Source organism: Daktulosphaira vitifoliae, unplaced genomic scaffold, assembly GCF_025091365.1.
Source record: "Daktulosphaira vitifoliae isolate Bord-2020 unplaced genomic scaffold, ASM2509136v1 Scaffold_5, whole genome shotgun sequence".
In the NCBI taxonomy this organism is placed as follows: Eukaryota; Metazoa; Arthropoda; class Insecta; order Hemiptera; family Phylloxeridae; genus Daktulosphaira; species Daktulosphaira vitifoliae.
Genome location: NW_026099576.1, coordinates 14,263,407 through 14,287,852, shown reverse-complemented (window position 1 = coordinate 14,287,852; position 24,446 = coordinate 14,263,407). Strand labels below are relative to the sequence as shown.

Below are 24,446 nucleotides of genomic sequence, written 5' to 3'. Positions count from 1 at the left end.
TATATAGGTGTTCAGTAAGTAATGAAATGGATTTCTATTATCTCATTATTTATAATAATTGGCCTATTTCATTACTTACTGAGCACTCAGTATAATTACTTTATTTGTTAGTAATATTTAAGAAAAATGCATTCTGTGTAACTGTCATATGTACCTCTAAATATGATTATTATAGAACAAATTAAAAAGACAATGCTATGTTGAAGTTTTCCTAAGATGTTATTGAAAAATATTTAAAGTATCTATTGAAATGAACATTATATTTATTTAAAAAAATATACAATGTGTTCTGTAAGTAATGGGCCAATTGTTACAAACAATTACTGAATACTCAATATATAATTTTTGTGATTTATTGTAAACATTCCAAACAAATTCTGTCGTTTGTAAGTCTATATCTTTATTTAATTAGTTAAATATCGAAAATAAATTGACAATATTTTTTGTACAATGTATAATTTATATTAACCTACTTTATGACAAAATTTGTGAAATTATTTTAATTATAATAAGAAAAAATCATTTTACCATACTTTACATTAAATCGATTTAAATTGTAATTTTTTTTTTTTTTTTTTTGTTAGTTACCTGTAATACACATAAATATTATTGTATATATTTGATTATTTTAAGTTTGTAAAAACATAAGAGTAATTTAAATTACATAAAACATCTTTAATAATGAACTATGTGTGTATACCACACGTTGTATTGTATTAGTATCTGATTTATTTATACACATTGATTTATAAGTTTTTTCAACTTGTATTAGTCTGTACTTAGATCCTAGATTCTACTTATATATTTACAAAAATTTTATTACTTTTATTATATTATTAAAAAAATTTTTTTTTTTTAAGTAATTATAATGAGATTTCCTGTTTAAAGTTTGAAAAAAAAAAGATTTAATAATAAAAATTTGTTGTTCCTATGTAAAAAAATTAATCCCTAGTTTTTTTTTTTCATTGTCCTTGTTATTGGCTCTGCAAAAACGTCTGTGCCCTCTCGACCCGTGCCAAAAATTTTTGACAAACTATAATCGACAAAACACGTTCTAAATATAAAAACTGTGATCTCCCACCCTATCTAAATGATAGCGGTTTGACAACAGCTTTACACTAGCCCACGTTACGGCGCCAGTGAGATTGAAACTAACCAATGGACCGTTCCACTGTGCTCATCAAACTACTGTTGTCCGCCTATATCGTTCAAGGTATGAGTTAGACATGTTATAATTATTATAATTTAAAAATTGGTATATTGATTGACACATTACTAACCAGTTGTCCAATGCGGCCGATCCGTGTTACTGACCGACGGCGACACGCTGTACTTAAAGTGGCAAACAAGACTCGGACCGCTAGCCCAATGCTCAGTTTTGATGCCCGATGGAGTCGAGGTCCCTCTGTCTGTGGGGACTAACGAATTAAGGTACTTAGGAGACGGATATTCGTCTGGGCAATGCGGCCTGCGGGCCGACAACTTAGTCAAGCCAGGTACAGGAAATTGGACCCTCAAAGCGACTGCCTTGAATGGGCGTCAGGATCAAACCACGACCCAGGTCACTTGTATCGGTAATAATCTTTAAAAAATCCCTTTATTGAAATCTGTTTTATTGGTAGGACAGTAATTAAAAAGTGAAAGTTACGTTATGATAATGCATTTTGTCAGTTATACACTTTAAACTGTTTTGTCTCGGAAACATTTATATGTCCCAGAAAACTTTCGAAGTGAGATAAATGTTTATAACAAATAAATTTAATAAGAATCAAAAAAATTATAAATGAAATTCTCAGTTCAATTTGTAGTGTTAATTTATTGTTTACTAAAGTAAATAATTAGAAAATCATAATCTTGCAAAAAAATTATTAAAAGTATTTTGGGTCTGACTGGACACATAACCAAAATCATCAACTGATGATTAATAGTGTTTTTTTATATAGTTAAAGTGATTAAAAATATGTTTATCAGTTGTTATATGTTTATTCAACTTATAACAACAGATAATCACACTCAAAGATGGACAAGTTAATGGAATCAAGTTAAGATAAGTAGGAACAATGTTCATAAGTTAACAAGTTATAAATTTAACTAGCATAATTAAAAGTTAAATTGACAATTTGTTTAACTTAACTCAGTATAAAAATGTTTATCTAATTCATTTGGTCTTTAATTATTATTATTATTTTTTTTGACAAAATCGTTTAAAATCAATTTTTATTGGCTAGTGATGTTTACAGATTGAGAATCGATTTTAACTTTTGAAACGTAATATGAAGATAAATATTAGTAATAACAAAAATGTTTTTTAAAAAAATTCAGAAAATTATATTATATTGTAATATAAATATATTATTTAAGGTAATGGAAAATTCAATTTAATCCTGTCTTATTCACCATCATTGTTAAACAATTATATTGGACTTTTTTTTATTTAAACCACATATGCATAATTAAAACAAAATATTTTTTAATTTATTGATTGTTATTATCTAATTAACTGACAAAATTTAGTTATTTCAACGTTCAACTTTTTAACTTAACTTTAACGTTTCTAACTTGTTAATGCCCACCTTTTATCATGCTCGTTTTTTTAATATAAAATAAAATAATATTTAGTATCTTAGCATTAAATGAATCTATCTGATTAGTTATTGAAAATTAATTGAATATTTAATCTTATTCGAGTACTTGCCAGAAGTATGAAAAAGTACCAAAAATAAAAATACTTCTTAGTAAAATCAACAAATTGATTATCAATATATTGACGTCCAATAATATTTTATTAAACACAAGCAATTTTTTGTTTATTTTATCGAATTTTTGTTAAATAACAAATATGTGTTTTATTAAAATTTTTATTTTTCTAATAATAAATGTATAAAATAAAAAAAAAAAATTTTAAATCCATTTGTTAATTTTACCGGAATATTTTTTTCATTTGAACTCGATAATGATTGTTAATTTAAACAATTTATGGCTTCTTAAAGTAAAAGGAGTTAAACGATTAAAAAAAAAAATGCATGCCATGATTACATGTTTGTACAAAAAATGTAACCTTTTGTAACCTGTACTACTGATCTTATAATATAATATTTATAATTCGACAAATATACTTAAAATTTTTATTTAATGACATTTATTTTAAAATAACTTTTACAAAACCAGTAAATGTTCATTAAAAAAATTATATCTATCAAAAGTTTAACCACATAAAATTAACGACGGTACTCATAAGATAGAGAGGTTAAATTATTTTTTAATAATTTTTAATCTTTTAATGATCCCAACTGACCCTTTTCAAAAATGAACTCTATTTACCAGCAACGTTAAATGTTAATAATTTGGCTTAAAGAATAATTTTACTTTTATTTAAACTTTTGTTACTGTATATTAAGTGCAAAATTGCTACGTGCTGTAGTATCGAGGCGCAAATGGCTATTATCTTAATTCGTTTTATTTAGCTATAGACGTCAAAAAGGCTCCTTTAAAATTGGAAAATAATATAATTATACAAAAAAAAAGACAAGAATATTTGATGGATTATTAAAGAACAAAACGGGACAAAATGGAATTATTTAATTACCAACATTTTTTTTTCTGCTTAATAAAACTTTTAATACAGCCTGGAAAGCTAGTTTCTACTTAACTAAACTTATTAAATAACGTTTGCAATTTTTTTATGAAATTTTTGTTGAAATATCTTAACTTAAAGTTAACGCGAACACTAAAAATAAAAAGTAGAATTAACTATACGGCTTGTATATGTACATATTTGGAATAAAAAAAATCCTTAAAGAATAATAGCAAAAATATAGTATTGAGCAGAAGTTAATAAATTATGTGATTATTTTTGGACATTAAAATAATTAACAACGCATAAAATTATTATAATGGTTTATTTTGGGATGATCAATAGTAAGGATTATTGTCTGGATGCACTTTTTACTAATAATTTTACTAAATATTTATTTTAAAGGGATAAATGGTTTTAATATGGTAATGTGATTCATTTTTATACTTACAAATTATAAATTAGTTTAAATCATGTAAACATGGTTTAAATTCGGCTTTATCTTACTTTGCGACAAAATCTCATGCAGTAATTATCAAGGAGTATAACAAAACTTCATAAACATATTATATAACATATTTTTTTAAATTAAAACTAGAAAAAATATCTTATTTTGATAATAGGGTTTAAGTTATACTACAAGTTGATTGGTTTGTCATAAACCACTCGATTACTCTTAAAATAAATACAATGTTGAAAGGAATATATTTGGATTTCTTTAGTTGCATATATTTCTCGATTTATCGGTCAATATTTACTTTTTAGAATCATCCATAATAACTGAAAGTAACTTTATAATTTTTAATGGTAACATACTTATGTAACTAGCCTATAAAATAGGAAATAATCTAATTAGGAAAATGACTGGTCGATAGTAACTTTTGAATCAGTATTTTGGAAATTATTCTAATTTTATTCTTAGGCGAGTACGGACGGTATGTGACTAGTGATAAAAATAGCAGCACCCCTCCTTATCAACAATCATTATTCTAAATTGATAATAATTTCTGAAATACTGGTCCAAAAGTTGTTATCAACCAGTCATTTTCTTAATTAGATTATTTCCTATTTTATAAGCATATTTAACTATATGAATGTTGACATTTAAAAAAACTAAGTTGATGCCCCTTTAAGTTATAAGAGATATTTCTAAAAAGTAATTATTAGATGATAAATCAAGAATTATATGTAATTAAGAGAAATTGAAAATTGTTTTCTAACATAGTATTTATTTTGCTAGTAATTGAGTGGTTTATGATAACCGATCACTGTGTAGAAGTCATCATGGAATTGTATTTATTAATAAAAAAGAATTCGATATAATAGGACATTAGCTGTCGGTACTCATAAATACTAATAGTAGTGTTGGCAGTCGTGGCTTATACAGTTAGGTTAAAATCAGAGTTCGTAGTTGCGTTAGTCTATTAATTATATGACTTACGTCGTCTCAATGGTATAAACCATAATGAGTTCTTGGTAGCTGATATTTTTAAATAATTAAGTGTTCTCGTTTATCATGATCAGATCTTTTAAAAATAATGTCTTTTATCTCAAACCATAATATTTTTGATATTTTAAGGCTAATTGGAAATGATTTTTAGTAAAATATATTAAATTTCGATATTTTTTATTGTATCTGATAAAAATTTATTTAGTAGTTAATTTCGCATAAGATTTAACTTTCTTATTTTAGTTTTAGAGCTAATTTCTTAATATGGTTCTCTATTACAGATATTAAGTTATTGAGATCCATTTGTTGTACTGGAGTTGCTGAATTAGTGTTTATTCTCTCAGAGTGATTCTGTAAAATAGTTTAGCTACAAATGTAAATGATATTTTATAAAGTAGCTTAAGTTACTGGAATAATTACTACAGTATCTTAACATCTGTTTTTAAAGATATTGCTTCTAAATCGTAAAGGTTTAGTAAAAAAATTAAAATGTATTATATGACTAAGTGAATTTATTTACATTTCTCAAGTTTCCTACAAGTTTACACTTATATATCAAATCTCAAGTTAAGTTATTTTACTTTGTCGTAAATTGCATATTAAAATAATATAACTAATCAATATCTTTCAGTAATGGTTTCCTTTGAAATCTTTATTTTCTTTAAGATTTAAAAAGGTTAACCAAATATAAACTATAAATTCTATATTTGGCACATATAATTTTGAATTGAAAAGTTATTATTTTGCTTGAAATATTCTTTTTTTGTGTTTTGTTAACATTTCTGTCACGATAGTCAACTTCAATAAGAACAAGTTAGAAAACACAACCGTCGTTTATTTTCTATTTTAATCTTTAAAATTAATTTCCCATTCATATATTTTATTATAAGAAAAATATTATTATTGGGTAAAACGCGGTCTCCTATTTTAAAATGCAGGTCAAAAAGCCGTGTCATGGTCATGCTAAACGTCAACAGCTAATAAACTTATCCCTGAACAAGTTTAATGGATTTCCATTTTTCAATGTTTAATTTATAAATAGAATGTCTGTCGTTATACTCTTGAAAAAATTTATATTTATAAAAAAATAAATTTACGTTTTTTCCACGGTTGAAGTTCATTCTTTTTTCACAAAAATTAACATTTGCGCTGTGCCATTATATATGACAATTTATTTAATGATGAATGCTAAAAATAACATTCTTTTAGTGTTTTATATATTTTAGAAATTTACATCTTTTATATATGTCTTTTAATATTTTTTTATATATTATAAAGTATAAAAATATATACAGTGTGATTTATTAAGTATCCAACCTATTTTTTCGTTAAATTAGGATTTTTCATAAAAATGTTTAGATTAAAATTCAACTCATTTTTATAAACCATTAAAATATCAATTTTATCGTAAGAAAAAATTATTCCTAAAGGTAAATTTTAGGAGTAACTTTTGAAAGTTAAATAGGAATAACTTATAATTTTTGTAATATTAAATAGTCTATATAAAATGTTACAGGTCGTTAACCAGTTAATATTATTACTTTTGAAATATAAATATTTGAAGATTTAGAAATGGCGAGAGACGAAGTAGTGAATAGTGACGCTTTATTTTTACCATAACGCACAGATCAGAATTCTTTTAAGTGTGTTTTTCGCTTGCCTAGCACTAAAAATTATAACTTAAAAAGTAATAATACAGTACTGGTTGTTGACTTGACAACATTTTATTCATCCATTTTATTCTCCATTTAATGATAAAAAAATAAATATTCGTTTCCATTTAAGTTTCGAAGGTTACTCCTAAAATTTACGCTTAGAAATCATTTTTTCTTAAATTAACTTGATATTTACAATGGTTTTAAAAATAAATTATTTAATCTATAGGTTTTTTTTTTTTTAAAATCATTATTTAACAAAAACATAAAGAATGATAGTATACCTGATAAATCATTTTGCATAAATTAGAAAATAGTAAACCTCGAAATTAAGAAAATAACTTTAAAATAATACGATATACTTAGTGTAACCGTTTAAAACTTATTTTTACACTAAAAATGAGCATTTATACATATTTTTTTTGATGGTTCAATTATCAAAACAGCCGTGCAAAATAAAGAAATAAAAATTTCCTACTGACTTTTTATAAATAGGGCTCGACAATTAACCAGACCGTCACGGAGCATTATGATCTTGGCCCAGTCTATTAGTAGTCAACAAACCTTTTCCTATTTTTGAACTTCTACACTTAAGGCGCTGGGCTTCGATATTTGTACAACTTTCTAACAACCTTAAACATTATATTGGTTTGCTGTCAAATAATAACTAAAATGTATACAAAAATATACGTATTAAAAATTATTATTATAATTATTTGCTTTGGTTATCTGCCAAAAAGACATTTATTACGCCTATTACATAAGTAATGATCTTTTTATGTCGTTGTAGTAAAATTATAAAATTTACATGCACACTCTTTTTTCTTAAAATATCACCGATAGTTTTATTTTTATAAATTGCTATTATATCTACTAATGAAAATAACTTTCAATTTTACATTTAGAAGATCGTTAAATTATACCTACATGAATGTTTTGTGATTTAATTGTGTTATTTACATAAGTATACTCGCTTGATTAAAAATTCAATTTTCGAATTAAATTAAATTTTTGCATTATTGGTAAATCAAATAAATTATTTTCAAATTAAATATCAAAAAAACTGATTTAATTAAAAATAGCAATTAATATTTATGTTGCATAAATTCTACTTCATATATTTTTTTAACGGATTCAAATTTCCCGTACAGGTAATAAAGAAAAATGTTCAATAAATGTTAATATACCAACATTTTATTTTAAACTTCAATGTTTGTTCTGTGATTAAAATATATATGATAAGATTACGGAAAAAAAGTAACAATTAGGTTTGAATATTGTTATTTAACTCATGAAATTCAATAGGTCCCACTACTTTTATTAATAAGCTTGATTTTATTTTAAATTCTGAATGTCTTTTTAAGGAACTACTCAACCAAAAAAATAACTTTTGTTTAAAAAAAAAAATATATTTGTGGCAAAATTGTTTTGTTTGGACTTTCCATCCATAACATCAAAAAATCGCTCCTTGTACGGCCGATATTAAATAAGCGCGTGACACTGTAGATTATATTTACGGAGTGGCGCCCATACAATTCTTAAAATACCATATATATTTAACTTATTGTAATTTTTATAAAACTAAATATATTTAGTTTTATTCGAGAGACTTTCTTAAAGAAAAATGTTCAGAATTAGAGTTAAAAACTATGCACTTATTACATGATTACCAACTTTAATAATTGTTTCTTGATCGTCCTAATAAACATAATTCTAAACAAGAAGTGGTAGAATAATTTTCTTGTAAAAGATATTAATCAGTTAAATATATCTTCCTGGATGGGTTTAAAACTATAGGGTTTCAAAGACATTTTAAAATGTTGTATAAAAATGATCGTAAATATAAAGCACTGGGTACACTATACCAAAACAAGTTTCAATAGTTTAGACATAGGCTCAACTTGAACAAAATGTTTGAAAGATTTAACTTAATTTCTTTCCTTCTTAAAAATATTTTTTTATAAATTAACATGAAATGTTAATAATTATGAAAACTGTTTTTTTAGTATAATTGATAAAGACACATTTATTTAATATAGAAATTAAAAAAAATAATAATTCTAAATGTTTATTGTAATAACGACAATTGATGTTATTGATATTTATACTTATATTACAAATTTGTATTATTAAGCTCAATATGTTAAATTATTTATGTATCTAATTGCAGTAAAAACATGGCCCAGGTCAATTTTTATAAAAGTACCCATCGGTACAACGCAAAATATAACTTGCGGGCCTCAGTCTGCTTTGCATTGCCGTATGTTCAGTCCAACTGGCCAAGTAAGCCGTCACTCAGGCCAGTGCTCAGAACGAGTGAAATCTGTTGGGTCGCATCACGTGAACACATGGACTTGTTGGGCTGTCACTGCAGAATCAGCGGCCGAAGTACAATATTTCGTGCAGTTGCACGTATACCAAGGTGAAAATAACGTTATTAATAATTTATTGGAAACTGTTGTTGCTTTCATACATTGCGCAAGCCATCCGCTGCGGTCATTTAATACTGTTTACAACTACACCCAGCCATCGTGTCATCTGTCTAGAAGGAGCAGTCGTGGATGTCGGCTGGAACGATACAGCCTCCGAAGTCCGAGTGTTCTGCAACGTTCGCAACAGCAACAATAGTACTACCATTCAATCGCTGTACTGCAAGTTGTCACTACCTAATGATTTGGAAACTTTGTCGTTGGCGTATGGCCGAGGTACTTCTAGATATGCTTATTATGGCATTAATGATGGCGACTGTGGCGTCTCATTTCCAAAACCTATAAAGCCTACGGAAATCGGTCGCTGGAAATGTATGAACGTAATGACTAACCACCGAATGTACGGTGGATTTGTAAATGTGGCAACAGACAGGACTTTTGGTAAGTGATGCGGTGTTGATCAATAAAACCTTTTAAACTAAAGATATTATTTTAGTAGTATGATTAAAGGAAGGATAAATGATCATGCAAACCTTTTTATTATTTGAGCTCAGGTTCGTGGAGTAGTGCACATTTTGAGGCCCATTTAGAACTTTACTAGCCTTGTCAATGATTAGTAACAGTTTTTCTGGTTTTTTTTGCATATCACTTTTTTTATGGTAGAAAATTTTTCTACGGGGCTCATCTCAAAGTATCGCCCCGAGTCTCATATAGGTCTTAATTCGTCACTGTTCGAACCGTAATAATAATTAACACGACTCCATTAAATCTAGATTTAAATGTTTGATATAAAATTGATTCCTCAAGTTAAAAACCATTTTTAATCATCGCTCGCCATGAAAAGAATACCACAAAATATTTTGAAAAATTTTTAAAATACTAAACAAAAAAAATAAATAGTTAACAGTGTTCATAACTTTGTTGAGACTTAAATCATTAACTAAATTTACCATTATGTATGTCTAACAAAGTCCTTGATTGTTAAATGATCTATTAAAAGTAGATAATTATTATTACTACAGGGTTATATAGGTATCTATGTTTTCAGATAATAAAGAGTTTTCTATTGACACTGTAATCACTAAAGAGCCGTTGACGGTACCCAGAGGTAATGCATTCAATGTTGAATGTTCTGTTCCGGCAGAACTAGATTATTGTTGGTTGCGTCATCCGAACGGCACTGCCATTTCAGTAACAGTTCCGCCTAACGACCACGATCTTAGTCGATACCGTTATGTAGGCGAGGGCCTTTCATTTGGCCAATGTTATGTCTCGGTTAGCGAAACGTCTGTATTTGACACCGGATCCTGGTTGTGTGCCTTAGGATTACGAGGAGATCGAAAAGAAATATATAGTTGGGTCAACGTTACAGTTACTGGTAATAAATGTTATGTAAAATTAATATTATGAACCTGTAAAAAATCATATTTATTATAGAATCAATCATCACAGCTTATCAGCAAGAATTGTACGTGGCAGAAGGGACCGATGTAACCTTAGGTTGTTATTCAGTTGAACGACAGCCGATCGCGTATTGTCGATTTTTAACTCCACGACTCATAGGATTTGCAATGGACGAGCGATCGGCAAAAGGATCTTCCAAACAACTCCGGTATACCTATTCTGGTCAAGGTTTAACCGCTGGCCACTGTGGTCTTACAATCAACGAGGTCATAGAATCCGACTATGGGAATTGGACGTGTGCTGTTAAAATATTAGACTCGTTTGGTTCCGAAGAAGTTAGTATCACTGTAGTGCTCAGAAAACCCGAGGGTAAGTCGCAGCTTAACTGCTTAAACCAACGAGATCTCGTTCCTGAGAAAAAGTAAGATTGGTGCAACAACCATAATTCTTGCACCGAAAATTTAATGAAACGTTTCTTATTAAAAGTAATGGTATAAGATTTTTTTAGATTTAATGTCTTCACAAATCGTTAACCATTTGTTTTGTATTGAATTACGCAGAAAAATCATATTTATTCAAAACTAACAAAAAATTATTCTCTGAAAAAATTAGACTTCCTTGGTTGTTGCACTGAGGACTTCAATTGTCGTTTGAATGAAAACAATATAATAAAAAATATATAATAAAGTTATAATTTGTAATTGTAATATAGGTTTTACCATGATCCAAATTATCGGAATTGTTTTTTGTGGTACTTTGATATCTGTTTTATCGTTGTTTTTTGCTAACCATTTAATAACCAGCCCATCCGCTAAGACTAGGAAAAAAATTGAAAAACTCGAACTACTTGAAGCAGTCGAAAAAGGACACCGGAGAGTTAGCAGTAAACGTACTATAGCGGCTAGTCGTGCAGCACGAACTCTACCAAGAAGACCTTGTGGAACAATTCCACGGCGGATATAATCATTATAGTCATTTTGTATTAAATTGTACAAATTTTAATTTATTCTTGTAAATATATGGCTCACATTTTTATTTAGACGTTTTCCTATTTATCAACTTTTTAAGCTGGTATAAAATGTGTAGCAAAAATTAAAATAACTATTGAGCTGTCTTCTAAAATTATTTATTTATTTTTTATAAAATATTTTTTTATAAAAATTTTAATTTCTAGCCGACATAAAATTCTTCAAAACTATATAATTTTACTTCAGCGGTATCAAATATTCGTTCTTTCAACGAATTTTGCGGGTTGAGCACCAAATTATACTTTTAAAATTTAATGAGATATATTTTTATAATAATAATAAATATAATATGAAGCATTAATGTAATTATAATAAAAAAAATATGGTACGGCATGGGCGCCGACCGTGTGAGTCGCAGCGGCGGCCATTCAAAGGCGGAAGGCAGAGAGAGATCGCTCAAACACCGCGGGACGGCAATTATCAGAGACTGCAAACAGGTCCCAGGGGTCTAAGTCATCGGTTACTATATTTGTATCACTTATTGGACTACCATTTATTACCTAAAAGTTACTAAATAGTTTTTAGAAATCATATTTTTACACAAATTAAAAAGGTTTCATTAAACTTATTGTAATGTTCGAAAATTATCAATCAAATGTTTTTTTCGTATTCAAAAGACTTTGAATACTTTTAGGTAAATGTACTTTTAATACATTTTAAATATTTTTGAAACATATTTGTATTTAGAATATTAAACACTTTTTAGTGTAGAATGTATTTTCTGTACTGGTTTAACTACTTTGGTTTCTAAAATAATGAAAATTATAATCTTTGTCAAAAAATATACATAATATTTTATGATATTTAAAGTAATAATAAAAAATGTTTATATTTTTTAATGTTAAAGGGCTTGATGCAATACTTTATAAAATTTTTTTTTTTACTTATGAATAAATACATTGGTCTACAAGGAACTTTCATCAGAATTAAAAATATACTTTTCTAAATAAACTTTTCGCACTATTTTCAAATCTGAAATAAGACTTTTTCTATCACTTCTAAGTTTTGATGTTATTATTAATTATTAAAAAAACTGAAAACTATAACACAAAGATATCATATTTTTGAATACGGCAGCCATTTTTACTATGAAGACAAAATAAAGTTTGAAATTATTTTTTTCTATATTAAAGTATATTACATAAGCTTTAATTTAAGATATATATAAAAGTGTCAGTATTTCCGGAATACTTTCAAGAGTTAAGTTAAAAAAGTTATCAATTTGTTTCTATTCATCTATTTTTCAAATAGTTATGGCAGTTTTAAGGAAAAAAAATGAAAAAATGTTGAAAATTACCGATCTTTAAATTTGTAATTTTTTTTAGTGATTTCCCCCATTTACGGGGAACAAGGTAATTCTTTTTCAATTTTTGAGTGTAATGTCTTCGACTGGATACGATTTGTGATCTTTTGACGTATAATTGAAAGAAATCTTTCTGAAAGATAGGCGAGAGCTGAGAATAGTGTTAACGGACACAAACAAAAAAAACACGTCATAGTAAAATTAATCCCTTCTCAGTTTCGCATCGAAGCTAAAATCATAATGTTGGATGAGTATCCAAATGTTAAAACGGTTTTTATACTGCACATTACATCATTACCTGGTAGTGTTCCATTAGGACAGTCCCAGTTGAATTGGTATTCAGACAAAGCAATACCATTTTAACGAGACTAATTTTTTCTCTAAAAAAAAATGAGTGATAAAAATTTTAAGTCATATTTTTAAAATGCAATTAAATATTGTTATAAAAAATAAATAATTTCAAATGTTGAATGGAATATCTATTCCATATATGACTTTTTTTTTTGATAAAATGTAATATTTTCTAATTTTAAAGATTAATATTATTTTATTATGTGTAAAAATGATTAAAGATTTACATTTCATAACTAATTAGTTCAAACAATTTTTTAATGAATTGTTATTTTTCTTGTAGAAAATCTTTTTTTTTTGTAAAATAGTATTTTTAACAAGCCTGAACTTATGGTGTATACTAGTGATGGGAAATATCGAATAGTAACTATCAAATTATTCGATAGTCATTCAACAACTTTTCGAATAGTAAAAATATTCGATAGTTACACATATATTTGAATAGTTTTTAAAATATTTGATAGTTTATGATAAAAATAAAATATTCGGTGGTATAAACACAATTCGAATAGTTAATCGAAAGTTTAAAATATTTGAATATGTCCATCACTAATTTTTTTTATTATTAATTGTATCCTATTTATAACCGTAGTACCCTAAATAAACAGTTTTAAACAATCCTATTTAGTGTTATTAAAACAGCAAAACTATAAATCTGACTATAATTTTACATAAGACCAATGTTTTAAAAAATATAACTTGACATATTATTTTTACGTAACATTTTGTTGTAAAATAATTATTTCGAAAATTAAGAATGATTTATATTCAAAAAATGAATTTTAGCAAATTATTTATTTATTTTATTTTTTTGAGCAAGTAAAAATAATTTTTGAAAATTTTTGTGAATACCATTTTAGAAGAAAATATTAAAATCTATAATTTATATTCTATACATTGTTACGCTAAGTGTGTTAATTTTAATAATAATAATCAAAAACTGAAAAATTACCTTTTTGAGAGAATTTTCAACCCCGATTCGTACCTGAAGGGGGAAAGTTATCAAAACCAAATTTTACACAAATACCTTTCATATAATAAAAAACAAAATTGGCGGGTATGGAGATCGATCAATAAAAGTTAATAAAATAAGGACCACCCTAATATATATCTGCGACTCACCCCAGTTCATTTTTTTAAATTCTATAACTTCTGAAATACTAGTCCAAAAGTTGTTATCGATTAGTCTGATGTATGTAATGTGTAACTAACACTATTTAAAATTTTTTTCTTCAAAATTATTGTTATTTTACGAGTAATCAAGTGGTTCATGGATCACTCTGTATATATTTATATTTTTCATAATATCATTATAGCTTATATCATCATAATCTAATGTTCTATATTACAACATAATATCATCAACGTTTTTTTACTATTTATAAGAAATTTTATTATTGAATATTTTAATTAAAGATGTAGTAATGTTATGTAAGCAAGGCAATTGAGTGTTTAATATTAAAATTTTCGTGAAATTATCACAAAATTGTTTTATTAAAATTAACATTCATAATAAAATAAGAAACACAAAAAAAATAATTTTTTAATTAACATTATTGATCGATTAACAAAATGCAAATAAAATATCAAAACAGTATAAAATAAATAATTCTTTTTTAAAATACTGTAACAAAATAAATAATAAATATAAAAAAATATTTTTAAAAAAAAGATATGATTATTTTAAGTATAAAATAATAATTATTTTTCTAAATTTGAATTTAAAAAAATTAGTTTATCTACGTTTTCAGGTAATAATCTATTACGTCTGATGCTAACTATTTGACCCACCTTAGGAAATATTCTTTCTAATGGTACGTATGTAGCCGGAATGTATGAGTATTTCAATGAAATTTCGGACAGTGCCCCAAACATTAGATTGTTATTTTTCCAAAATAATATTGGATTATCCTTTATGTTTAAAAATTCTACATCAAAATATTGTCTACATGATGCTTTTGCTGTGATTGAGAAGGTAGTTTGAGAACGAAGCGTAGAGACAGTTGTTTCTAAAAAAAATTTTTTCAAATAGTTTCCCGGGGATGTTGCTGGATTTTTATTTCCAACTGTTAATAGTAAACCTTTAAGACAAAAATTAAAAGATATCATGAAGTATTTGATAATAATATTAATATTATTAAATTTTTATGCATTATATAAAAACTTTATACATACCTCTTATAAGTGGTATAACTTTTCCTAAAGCTGGTCGTTTTTCTGATGATAGTTGTACAGTCAAACTTTCATATGGTTTCAGAAGTGTAACAAAATCATTAATAACTTTCCACTGTTCATTTGTTGGCATATTAGGACAACGTGGTAAAGACATGGAAACTAGCATTAAGGGTTCTTTAATCGTTAAAAGACGTTCAAACATAATAAGTTGCGATATCTTGTTTAACTTTTAAAATAAGACAATTAAGTTGTTCTTGTTTATCGCGAAGAAGTCTACTCGATACTTCGCTATGTTTGAAATGTCCAACAATAGATCGACACATTTTTATTAGTTTCTTAACTTCTATTTCATCAGAACGAGAAGCTGTAGTAGTGTCATTATTAAAATCATCAGTATCTTCGCTTTTAAAAGCATTTTTTACGGCATTGTATAATTTATGAACAGCGCACGGAATATGATCAATCCCAAGTAATCTAATTGCAGTTTTTATATTCGCAACAGAGTCTGTTACAATCGCAATGACTTTTACTTCGATAGCCCAATCACTTATGATATCTGCTAAAATTTCGGACAAATATTGTGCTGTATGACTAGATTCCAAGTTTTTTGTAGCTAAAACATACGTTTTTAAGTTAAAGTTCACATCGAAAAAATGTGCAGTCACTGTAATAAAAGAAATAGTATTTATAGAAGTCCAAATATCTGAAGTAAGTGCGACATATTTTGTAGATAATAACATAGGTTGAACCATTTCACGTGTAGAGTTATAAAGATTNTGCGACATATTTTGTAGATAGTAACATAGGTTGAACCATTTCACGTGTAGAGTTATAAAGATTAGGTATGAGTGTTGTTGCTATAATTTTCCTGCTTGGCACTTGTATCGCGAATCGAGAAGATTAATTAGTTTTTTAAATCCACTATTTTCTACAGTCGATAACGGTTGCATGTCTTCTGCAATCATTTCGACAACAGTTTTATTAAATTCATCAACTTTGCTTTCTGATGGTAAGCTGAACCTATAAATCAATATCATTTTTTTATCTTTTATTTAAAAATAATTTTACATATTAACTTGTATAAATAACACTATTACCTATTTGTTAGTATTAATTGTTTTGGTCTTCTTTGTTGAGTTCCTTGGGTTTGTTTAGTTATTTGTTCACGTATATTTAAATTCGTAGTTAAAGAACCTTAAGAACACATTTAATAAATAAATACTTATAATTTTAGCTTCGATGCGAAGCTGAGAAGGTATTAATTTTACTATGATGTGTTTTTTTTTTTATTTTTTTTAGCTTCGATGCGAAGCTGAGAAGGTATTAATTTTACTATGATGTGTTTTTTTATNCGTTTAGAAAAGATACGGAAACAGTCAATAATAAACGCGTTGCCTTAGTATGATATTAAATGATTATTAGATTAATTAGTGATTATTAAAAATGTTATTTTATTTTACTTGTTGAGGGCGATGACTGTCGTTAGAAACATTGATTTCATACCGTTCTTCATTTTGAGACGATAATCTATTTGCTTCCAACGCCGTAGTATGTTTTCGGCGTAAATGATCCCAAACATTTGATGTATTATTAGCATATTTTATTTTAAATTTACATATAACTTGATTAGGAAAGTTGGTATCCTTATTTAAAAAATTCCATACGTTCGATCTATTTTTTTTGTGCATTTTATAGAGAAAATAAATTTTACACTAAACTGTTTGGTACAACAACACTGTTAAAATGTTCAATGATTAACCGACTAATAAAAATAGTTAATATAATTTTTAAAGAGGGGCAGTATTTATTGTTGCCGCCACTTTTACAAAAGTAAAAATTTAAAACGCGCTGTCCTCTTTATCGGTGTTATGCCTTTATAAGACAAAAGAGCAGGTAATTCTAGACTAAGAACAGTATTAAGGTATTAAGTGTAAAATAAGACTTTAGTATTTACGAATACTTCTGTTGTGCATAGAACAAACTTCCGATAAAACTGAAAATATATCATTAGTCATCGAAAAAAAGAACTGCTTTTTAATTTTCGACCCATATTTATCAGTTTTTACCAACGAATCACAAACTAAAAATAAATAAAATGGTACTTTTTACTATAATAGTATAATAATTTATTTTAAGTATTCGTTAATTATCTTCTTATTATAATTAAGTGTACTTAATAAAAATTTTAGATAGAACTAATCGAATATTTTTTAATACTATTCGATAGTTTATGCTAAAAAAACACTATTCGGTTGTATAAAAACAATTCGAATAGTTATTCAATAGTTTAAAATATTCAAAAATGCCCATCACTAGTGTATACACTTAATTATAGATAATACACACAAATTTCCATATTTATTATTGTCTAGTTTTGTACGCGGCATTTATTTTATCTAAGTATTTTAGACAATCACTCCCGCCAAAATTAAAGTGATAACCATAACAATTTTTTGAATGAAGATAACACTTTTAAACTTCGAGGAATTTTTTTGTCTGTGTAAATGTTACCTAGTACAAATAATTTCACTTCAATTCAATTGTCACGATTATATTTTTGATTTAAACATACAATTTTATTAACACATAACTATGATGTATTTTTAAATTTAGTGTATTTTAATTATTTTATTTTAAACGATAGTAAATTTATTCTCAGAAATGATTTTTAAATATAAGACTTGCAGTTCAATTTCAGACATTAAATCTGTTATTTCTTTAGAAAATAATTCATTTGATATTTTTATAGAGTCTGTATTACCAGAAACGACGAAAATAGAAAGATGTATTTTAGGAATTGATGAAGCAGGACGTGGACCTGTTTTAGGTATACTAATTTTATTATAATTAAATTTGATTCTTAAGTTCTGTTATTTAACAATTTCCTTAATTATGTGCTCATGTTTTATTTTTATTTGTATATCATTATTACTTATTATTTTTGTTTGTTTAATAAGTTGTAATACTCATCTAATAAATACATGAATAAGACATGTCTATTCCATTAATATGTATCCGTTTATTACATTTTGGGGTATTTAAAAATTATATAACAACATTATTCTCTATGATTATATATATTAAATGTATATTAATATTACTGAATCACATAAATGTTATCTTAAATTACTGAGCAAGATAGTCTGATGCCTTAACTCTGTATTTAAATCTGTGATAGTATTTGAAGGAATTATGGCAACAACCAGATTTTACTTTTTGAAATCATTCAGGATAATGAAAATATATATATATTTATTTATTAAGGAATAATAGCAGGATACCTGTGTCATAACAGTTTTGTAAAATATAAAAGGTTTTTCATTAAATTAATGGAAAAAATATTTGATTATCTAATGAACAAATAAAATTGGTTTGTATAATAATATCTACCATAGACAAGTTAGTATCTAGAAATAATTAAGAATATAGGACCTTATTTTACTTTTATAGCAGTTCAACTAGAAATGCTTCGCATTTCTAGCAAAGAGAGAGATTCCAAAAGCCATCTCGTCATGGTTTTTCATATCCTCAAAAAATGTGCTTAAGAACCAAGTTATTCATTTGGAAGTGAGACAGGTAAATTTGTAACCTAAATCTACTGTGCACAGAGCCTTAATCTGTAAAAAGCCTAATATCATTTAAACTGACCTGATGCTGAGAGTACTTTTGGCAAAATATAGTAATTTGACCACACAATACTTCAGTGCTAATACTATACTAGGTGAGGGCAGTGGTATTAGTATAGAAATTGCCCTGTTGATATAGTTGAATAATTAATTGGTTCTTTAGCACATTTTTCAAGGTTATAAAGAACCCTGATGTGGCAGCGTCAAACTAAACTCAGATTCGGATTTAGTGACCCCTCAAACATAAAGTAAACATGGTCTGTTTATTCGCACTTTTCTTTCGTTTTTTTTTTGGTTACGTTTGATTAAGTCAAGTTAGGTCAGGCTAGTACAAGTATGGTTAGGCTTTTTTACAGGTTAAGGCTTTGCACACAGTAGATTTAGGTTACAAATTTTACTGTCTTACTTCCTAATGAATAACTTGGTTCTTAAGCACATTTTTTGAGGTTATGAAAAATTATGACTTTATGGCGTCAAACAAACCTCAGATTCGTATTCAGCAACCCTGCAAACATAAAGTAAACATGGTCTGTTTACTAGCACTTTTCATTAGATTTTTTTTGTGGAGCTGTGTTATTGATATACGGTTATGATTTTATTATAAGATATCTTTTCCTTTTTCAATAGGTTTTACAAAGTAATAGCTTTGTATTAAGGAATAAAACAAATATATTATATTTTAAATAGTAGTATTAAAGTATTATTTAAATCACAAAATTTTGATTACATATCATAAAGGAACTGTTACCATTTTTGTATATTTTACTATAGCATTTTAAACAAAATAATTAAAAACAGTTTTAAGTAGTAAGTAACACCTATAAATAGCTTGAACACATTTTCAGATAAAAAAATAATTATTAATATATAATTATCATAGGATTTCTTTTCCACATCGCTACAACAACAAGATAAATCTGTTTACTTATTTGTTTATTGCAACAAATAACAACACAAGATAAATTTCTTTCTGTAATAACTCTAAGTTTTGATTGCATTAATCGGGTTGTTGTGTCTAATTGTCAAGAATAATTTTCTTTATAAATTTTCATTAGAATGATTTTTGAAAAAAAAATGGATTTATCTGGTTGTTCCTGCAATCCTTTCATTTTTATTAATAAAAATAAATTTTTTTTTCTCATTTGAAAAAGTATATTTTACAGGTCCTATGGTTTATGGTACATCCTTTTGTTGTGCGGACAATCAAGAAATTTTAAAAGCTTTAGGATGTGCCGATTCAAAAGTATTAACTGAACAGGCACGGGATGATATTTTTGATGGCATAACTAAACAAAATAATTTACTTGGTTGGGCTGTTCATATAATATCACCAAATACAATTAGTAATTGTAATTTTAGAAGGTAGGCCATTACAAAAAAGTTAAAAAATATAACTTTTATTAAATAAATAAATATTTAATAAAATATTAAATATTAAAGACAAGATGACTTCCCTAGTACAATTAAATTAATGTGTAAACTGCATAGTGGTACATCTGTTTTAGTTAATAGTTAGGGCATTACAATGTCAATTTTTAAACATTTCATTAAGATTAAATGATATTATTTTAATGAAAAATCAATAAGCAATTAATTCCAATTAAAAATTTCTATTATATTATCTTTGTTGTGTCATGCCATTGAAAAAAGTGACTCCTTGACAAATAGTATGCTTCAATATGTATAAATGTATATTATTGTATTATTAAGTAAATTAATTTTAATTATCTGCATAAGCCCTCGCTGAGTATGCTTAGAAGGGTTCCCTAAAAATGATTAACATACCTAAAGTTTGTAATGCCATTTCAATAATTATTGCATTTATCATTTTAAAAATTATAACATAATAATAAACATATTTTATAGTATTATCTAGTATTTTATTATTATTATTATTTTAACTCGATCTAGAGCTTCTGCTGCTAAGTCATTAATATTATTTATTATTTGTTATACTAATAAAAAGGATGTATAATATTAGAAAGATTGATAAATATAAGTATACATATTTTGGAACCAGTATGTAGGGTGGAGTCTCACAGGTCTATTGATGTGAATATTTCAAGTCCACCCTTGGAAAAAATTTAAATTGGCTTATAATTTACTATTACTGAACTAAAATTATTTTTAAAATTAATTTTTCAGACAAAAATGTTCATTAAATGAGGTTTCTCATAATGCTGCTATTGGTCTAATTCAAAGAGTTCTAGACAGAGGTGTAAATCTAAGTGAGGTATATGTTGATACTGTCGGACCCGCTGAAAAATATGAAGTATGTGTCATCTATTTATTTTTTATTTAATTATATTATAATATAAGTGGTATTATATACACATTGAATATTAATATAGGTATATTGTTTAGTGGAGTCTAGATTCTTTGGACTATGGGTGTGTTAAAATAAATCATAACTATTGTACATAGATACAACTTTTAACATTAAATTTAAATTGTCTTATTAATAATTAATACAATTTATAATTATTTTAATTTTAATAAGAAAATAATTGTGTGGTCCTATTAACTATTATTGAGATATAATCCTGAAAACTTATATATGAGTGTAAATGTGATTAAGACCTTATTTTTACGATTAAATTGATTTATTCCATAGCTTATAATAATATATTAAATATTCAAGAATCAAAAATGTATTAGTTATATTATATTAGGAAGCATAATATTTTTTATTAATTTAAATGTATTATCACAAATATTTTTGTTTTTATATATTTAAATTGCTCTTCAATCTGTTTAGTATTTTTATAGCTTTAAATGTTTTCTATACAATTTTTTTTTTGTTATACTACCTTAAAGCACATTTTATTAAAAGAATAATAAATTTTAATCAATACAATTAAACTTTATTTATTAATGCAATATTCGCGATATAACTGATGTTTTAAAAGTATTCTGATTTTAGGCTAAACTTTCGGCAATATTTCCACAGTTAAAAATAAAAGTATCTAAAAAAGCTGATTCTTTATTTCCTATTGTGAGTGCTGCTAGTATTTGTGCTAAAGTAACACGTGATGCTGCTTTAAAAAATTGGAAATTTGTTGAAAAACCTGGAGAAATCATTGATTCAAATTGGGGTAGTGGCTATCCTGCTGGTATAGTATATTTGTTCAACTTTACTAGTTCATGAAATTTGTAGTAATATAATGTAATCTGATATTCCCTCAATCAATGTATTAAGCATACATTTTATTTAAATAATTTAATTATTTTTTTAACTTAAAAATTATTAGTGTCATTATTGGAATGAAATACTATTAAGAAAAATTTTTTCAGACCCTATTACTAAGGAGTACTTAACAAAAAATATAGATCCAGTTTTTGGATTTCCAAATATAGTAAGATTTTGTTGGTCTACTGCAGAAACAATTTTGAAAGATCACGCGGTACAAGTTGATTGGTATGTAAATATATTCATAGAAATCTTGACGCTTTCCCCTTCATTAAATTCTCATCATAGTTAAGATAAAATTTACTATACATATAAGTACATATATAATGTTTCAAAAGAATTAAAGGTCGTGTTGGATTTTTAAAATTACCTAATTATAAGATTGACTGGAAATTCATTTTCTATATGATTATTCTGCCTGAATATGTATTCATTCTATTTTAGGTCTGATGATGAAGAAGAAGATAATAAAAGTACTGTTCCAATAACATCATTTTTTACTCAGAATGGAAAGCAAGTTAAACAAAAGACAGCATTTTTTGATGACCGAGGTTTAGTAGTTACAACTAAGATTTAAATAAAATAAATAATGTTGGTAATATTTTAGCAATGTAATATACATAATTTAATTTTTTCATGTTATTACTACAGTATTGTTTGTATTAAAAATGTATTGTGTATTTCTGTCCTCAATATATTGAATATAATACATACTTTTATGATACAACCTTTTTTAATATGTTGAGAATTTCAATTATATTTTTTTCTGAAAATACTTTTTAACTGACAAAAATTTTAATTTTTCTTTCATTTACTGTAAAAATAGTAAGAATTGTGAAAAGTTGTCTTATATCATATTAAATAAAAATAAGTTAAAAATTGTTTAAGTTATAAATACCAAAATTACTGAAATTTAATTTATTTTTACATAATTAAATATTAATAATTTTATTTAGTTTGAACTTGAATTCATATCAATGCTGAGTACCTTTTCTACCTAATTGTGGAAAACTACTTTTTGGTTGAGTGGCATTAAATTTAGTAGCTATATATGTGAAAGGTTCAAACAAGGAAGTTCGATCTAAAGCATTTACTTCAAAATGTTTCATTTTTTCTCTTATTGACCAATGTGAAGCTCGACTTGTAGGACATTCCAATGTTGGAGCTTTAATATCAATTTCACTCATCTTATGACCAATGATAACGAAAAAAGCCTGTGAAATGTAAGAAATTATCAAAATGACATTCAATTAAAATTATATATCATTATTGTTTTTAATTACGTCTTTTTTCTCTTTATTTTTTTCAATTTCCTTTTTTAATGTCACTAAACAGTCAAAGGTTTCTGGTCTGTTTGTATCATATACTAGAATAAATGCATCTGCAATAGTTGCATATTGCTTAGCTATTTGTCCAAAAGTTAATACAAGAGAAGGATCGGGATTTGAGTATAATCCTACTTCTGGTAGTTGAGTAATATCTAATCCAGCTGTGTCATAAAATCTTACTTGCTCCCGAACACCTTTATCTGTTTCAATATATGCTTGATAGATATCCTCAATAGTAGGCCATAATTTCTGAATTAACATAAATATTTTTTTTAAAAACTTATTTTATAAGGATAATAATTTCTAGAGTTTACATAGTTTTTACTAAAATGTCCGTAAATTGCTTGTTCTAATATAGACGTTTTACCAACTCCTTTTACCCCCAAAACCACAACACGATAATTCTTTACCATCTTCCATAAATTAAAAATATTTTATGAAGTATTTTTTTTGATATTTTATTATTTTAAATAATTTCTACATTACTGATTTTTTTAGATTTCAAATGAAAAGAATTTTATCAAAAATATTAATATTGTTGTTATTGTGATAACAAATACCATTATAACATTTCATAATTAGAATCATGGCCATAGATCTTGTAAACATGAATAGGACATTCATAATTGAGGCCCTCGTGTTTTCGCGGTCCTGAACTGATATGAAATGAGGCAGTTTGCTTACATTTTAATTGTGATAAGCGCATAAGATACTATTTTTTAATTTTGTAATAAGTTATAAATTATAATTTATAACTTACATTATTATTATAAATTTCATTACTCATACTAATTATTTATTACTAACCATTAAATAATAAAAAAAAAATCTCATCATATAATAATACAAACAAATAGCTTCAATTTACTATCGCCATAGTCTTCACTGATAAAGCATAAATGTCCTATCCATGTTTTTAAGATCTATGGTCAT

At 26.1% G+C, this 24,446-nt stretch overlaps 4 protein-coding genes and 1 long non-coding RNA gene across 10 annotated transcripts; 2 read left to right on the top strand and 3 right to left on the bottom strand.

Moving 5' to 3' along the window:
- The first annotated feature begins 1,089 nt into the window (after positions 1 to 1,089).
- On the top strand, positions 1,090 to 11,549 carry LOC126908602 (uncharacterized). Of its 3 annotated transcripts, none has more exons than XM_050690831.1 (7): positions 1,090 to 1,213; positions 1,284 to 1,574; positions 8,850 to 9,101; positions 9,226 to 9,549; positions 10,157 to 10,486; positions 10,561 to 10,881; positions 11,225 to 11,549. In XM_050690831.1, the coding sequence occupies exons 1-7, from the start codon at positions 1,159 to 1,161 to the stop codon at positions 11,473 to 11,475; spliced, it is 1,824 nt and encodes a 607-aa protein (XP_050546788.1). In that variant the 5' UTR covers positions 1,090 to 1,158; the 3' UTR covers positions 11,476 to 11,549. The 3 variants fall into 3 exon arrangements, with proteins under 3 accessions (XP_050546788.1, XP_050546787.1, XP_050546789.1); XM_050690830.1 differs by having other exon boundaries at positions 10,546 to 10,881; XM_050690832.1 differs by lacking the exon at positions 1,284 to 1,574 and having other exon boundaries at positions 1,134 to 1,213; positions 10,546 to 10,881.
- Positions 11,550 to 12,843: 1,294 nt separating this feature from the next.
- On the bottom strand, positions 12,844 to 16,139 carry LOC126906570 (uncharacterized). Of its 2 annotated transcripts, XM_050687154.1 has the most exons (4): positions 15,370 to 16,139; positions 14,986 to 15,275; positions 13,142 to 13,223; positions 12,844 to 13,072 (listed from the first exon to the last, which is right to left on the bottom strand). In XM_050687154.1, the coding sequence occupies exons 1-3, from the start codon at positions 15,569 to 15,571 to the stop codon at positions 13,212 to 13,214; spliced, it is 504 nt and encodes a 167-aa protein (XP_050543111.1). In that variant the 5' UTR covers positions 15,572 to 16,139; the 3' UTR covers positions 12,844 to 13,072; positions 13,142 to 13,211. The 2 variants fall into 2 exon arrangements, with proteins under 2 accessions (XP_050543111.1, XP_050543110.1); XM_050687153.1 differs by lacking the exons at positions 12,844 to 13,072; positions 13,142 to 13,223 and having other exon boundaries at positions 14,843 to 15,275.
- A 41-nt stretch (positions 16,140 to 16,180) lies between these two features.
- Positions 16,181 to 17,778, bottom strand: LOC126906571 (uncharacterized). Its single transcript, XR_007704284.1, has 3 exons — positions 16,830 to 17,778; positions 16,467 to 16,563; positions 16,181 to 16,389 (listed from the first exon to the last, which is right to left on the bottom strand). It is a non-coding gene; the product is annotated as an uncharacterized LOC126906571 (long non-coding RNA).
- A 106-nt stretch (positions 17,779 to 17,884) lies between these two features.
- Positions 17,885 to 22,912, top strand: LOC126906568 (ribonuclease H2 subunit A). The gene is made up of 6 exons (XM_050687148.1): positions 17,885 to 18,196; positions 20,159 to 20,357; positions 21,141 to 21,267; positions 21,919 to 22,108; positions 22,290 to 22,413; positions 22,630 to 22,912. Exons 1-6 carry the CDS (start codon positions 18,031 to 18,033, stop codon positions 22,760 to 22,762), a joined length of 939 nt encoding a protein of 312 aa, XP_050543105.1. The 5' UTR covers positions 17,885 to 18,030; the 3' UTR covers positions 22,763 to 22,912.
- LOC126906569 (NF-kappa-B inhibitor-interacting Ras-like protein 2) lies at positions 20,157 to 24,407 on the bottom strand. 3 transcript variants are annotated; one of them, XM_050687150.1, is made up of 3 exons: positions 24,321 to 24,407; positions 23,469 to 23,762; positions 20,157 to 23,399 (listed from the first exon to the last, which is right to left on the bottom strand). In XM_050687150.1, the coding sequence occupies exons 1-3, from the start codon at positions 24,348 to 24,350 to the stop codon at positions 23,160 to 23,162; spliced, it is 564 nt and encodes a 187-aa protein (XP_050543107.1). In that variant the 5' UTR covers positions 24,351 to 24,407; the 3' UTR covers positions 20,157 to 23,159. The 3 variants fall into 3 exon arrangements, with proteins under 3 accessions (XP_050543107.1, XP_050543109.1, XP_050543106.1); XM_050687152.1 differs by having other exon boundaries at positions 24,274 to 24,375; XM_050687149.1 differs by lacking the exon at positions 24,321 to 24,407 and adding an exon at positions 23,828 to 24,105.
- Between the last annotated feature and the right edge of the window lie 39 nt (positions 24,408 to 24,446).

Excerpts from the sequence above, each read along its gene's own strand:
- LOC126906570 (XM_050687153.1), bottom strand. The coding sequence starts at position 15,571 with ATGTTTGAACGTCTTTTAACGATTAAAGAACCCTTAATGCTAGTTTCC. Across the intron at positions 15,276-15,369 it reads AGTTATACCACTTATAAGAG|GTTTACTATTAACAGTTGGA; the intron begins GTATGTATAAAG and ends TTTGTCTTAAAG.
- LOC126908602 (XM_050690830.1), top strand. The coding sequence starts at position 1,159 with ATGGACCGTTCCACTGTGCTCATCAAACTACTGTTGTCCGCCTATATC. Across the intron at positions 1,214-1,283 it reads GTCCGCCTATATCGTTCAAG|TTGTCCAATGCGGCCGATCC; the intron begins GTATGAGTTAGA and ends ATTACTAACCAG. Across the intron at positions 1,575-8,849 it reads GACCCAGGTCACTTGTATCG|TAAAAACATGGCCCAGGTCA; the intron begins GTAATAATCTTT and ends ATCTAATTGCAG.
- LOC126906569 (XM_050687149.1), bottom strand. The coding sequence starts at position 23,926 with ATGGTAAAGAATTATCGTGTTGTGGTTTTGGGGGTAAAAGGAGTTGGT. Across the intron at positions 23,763-23,827 it reads GACATTTTAGTAAAAACTAT|AAATTATGGCCTACTATTGA; the intron begins GTAAACTCTAGA and ends ATGTTAATTCAG. Across the intron at positions 23,400-23,468 it reads AAAATAAAGAGAAAAAAGAC|GCTTTTTTCGTTATCATTGG; the intron begins GTAATTAAAAAC and ends TACATTTCACAG.
- LOC126906568 (XM_050687148.1), top strand. The coding sequence starts at position 18,031 with ATGATTTTTAAATATAAGACTTGCAGTTCAATTTCAGACATTAAATCT. Across the intron at positions 18,197-20,158 it reads AGGACGTGGACCTGTTTTAG|GTCCTATGGTTTATGGTACA; the intron begins GTATACTAATTT and ends TATATTTTACAG. Across the intron at positions 22,414-22,629 it reads CACGCGGTACAAGTTGATTG|GTCTGATGATGAAGAAGAAG; the intron begins GTATGTAAATAT and ends ATTCTATTTTAG.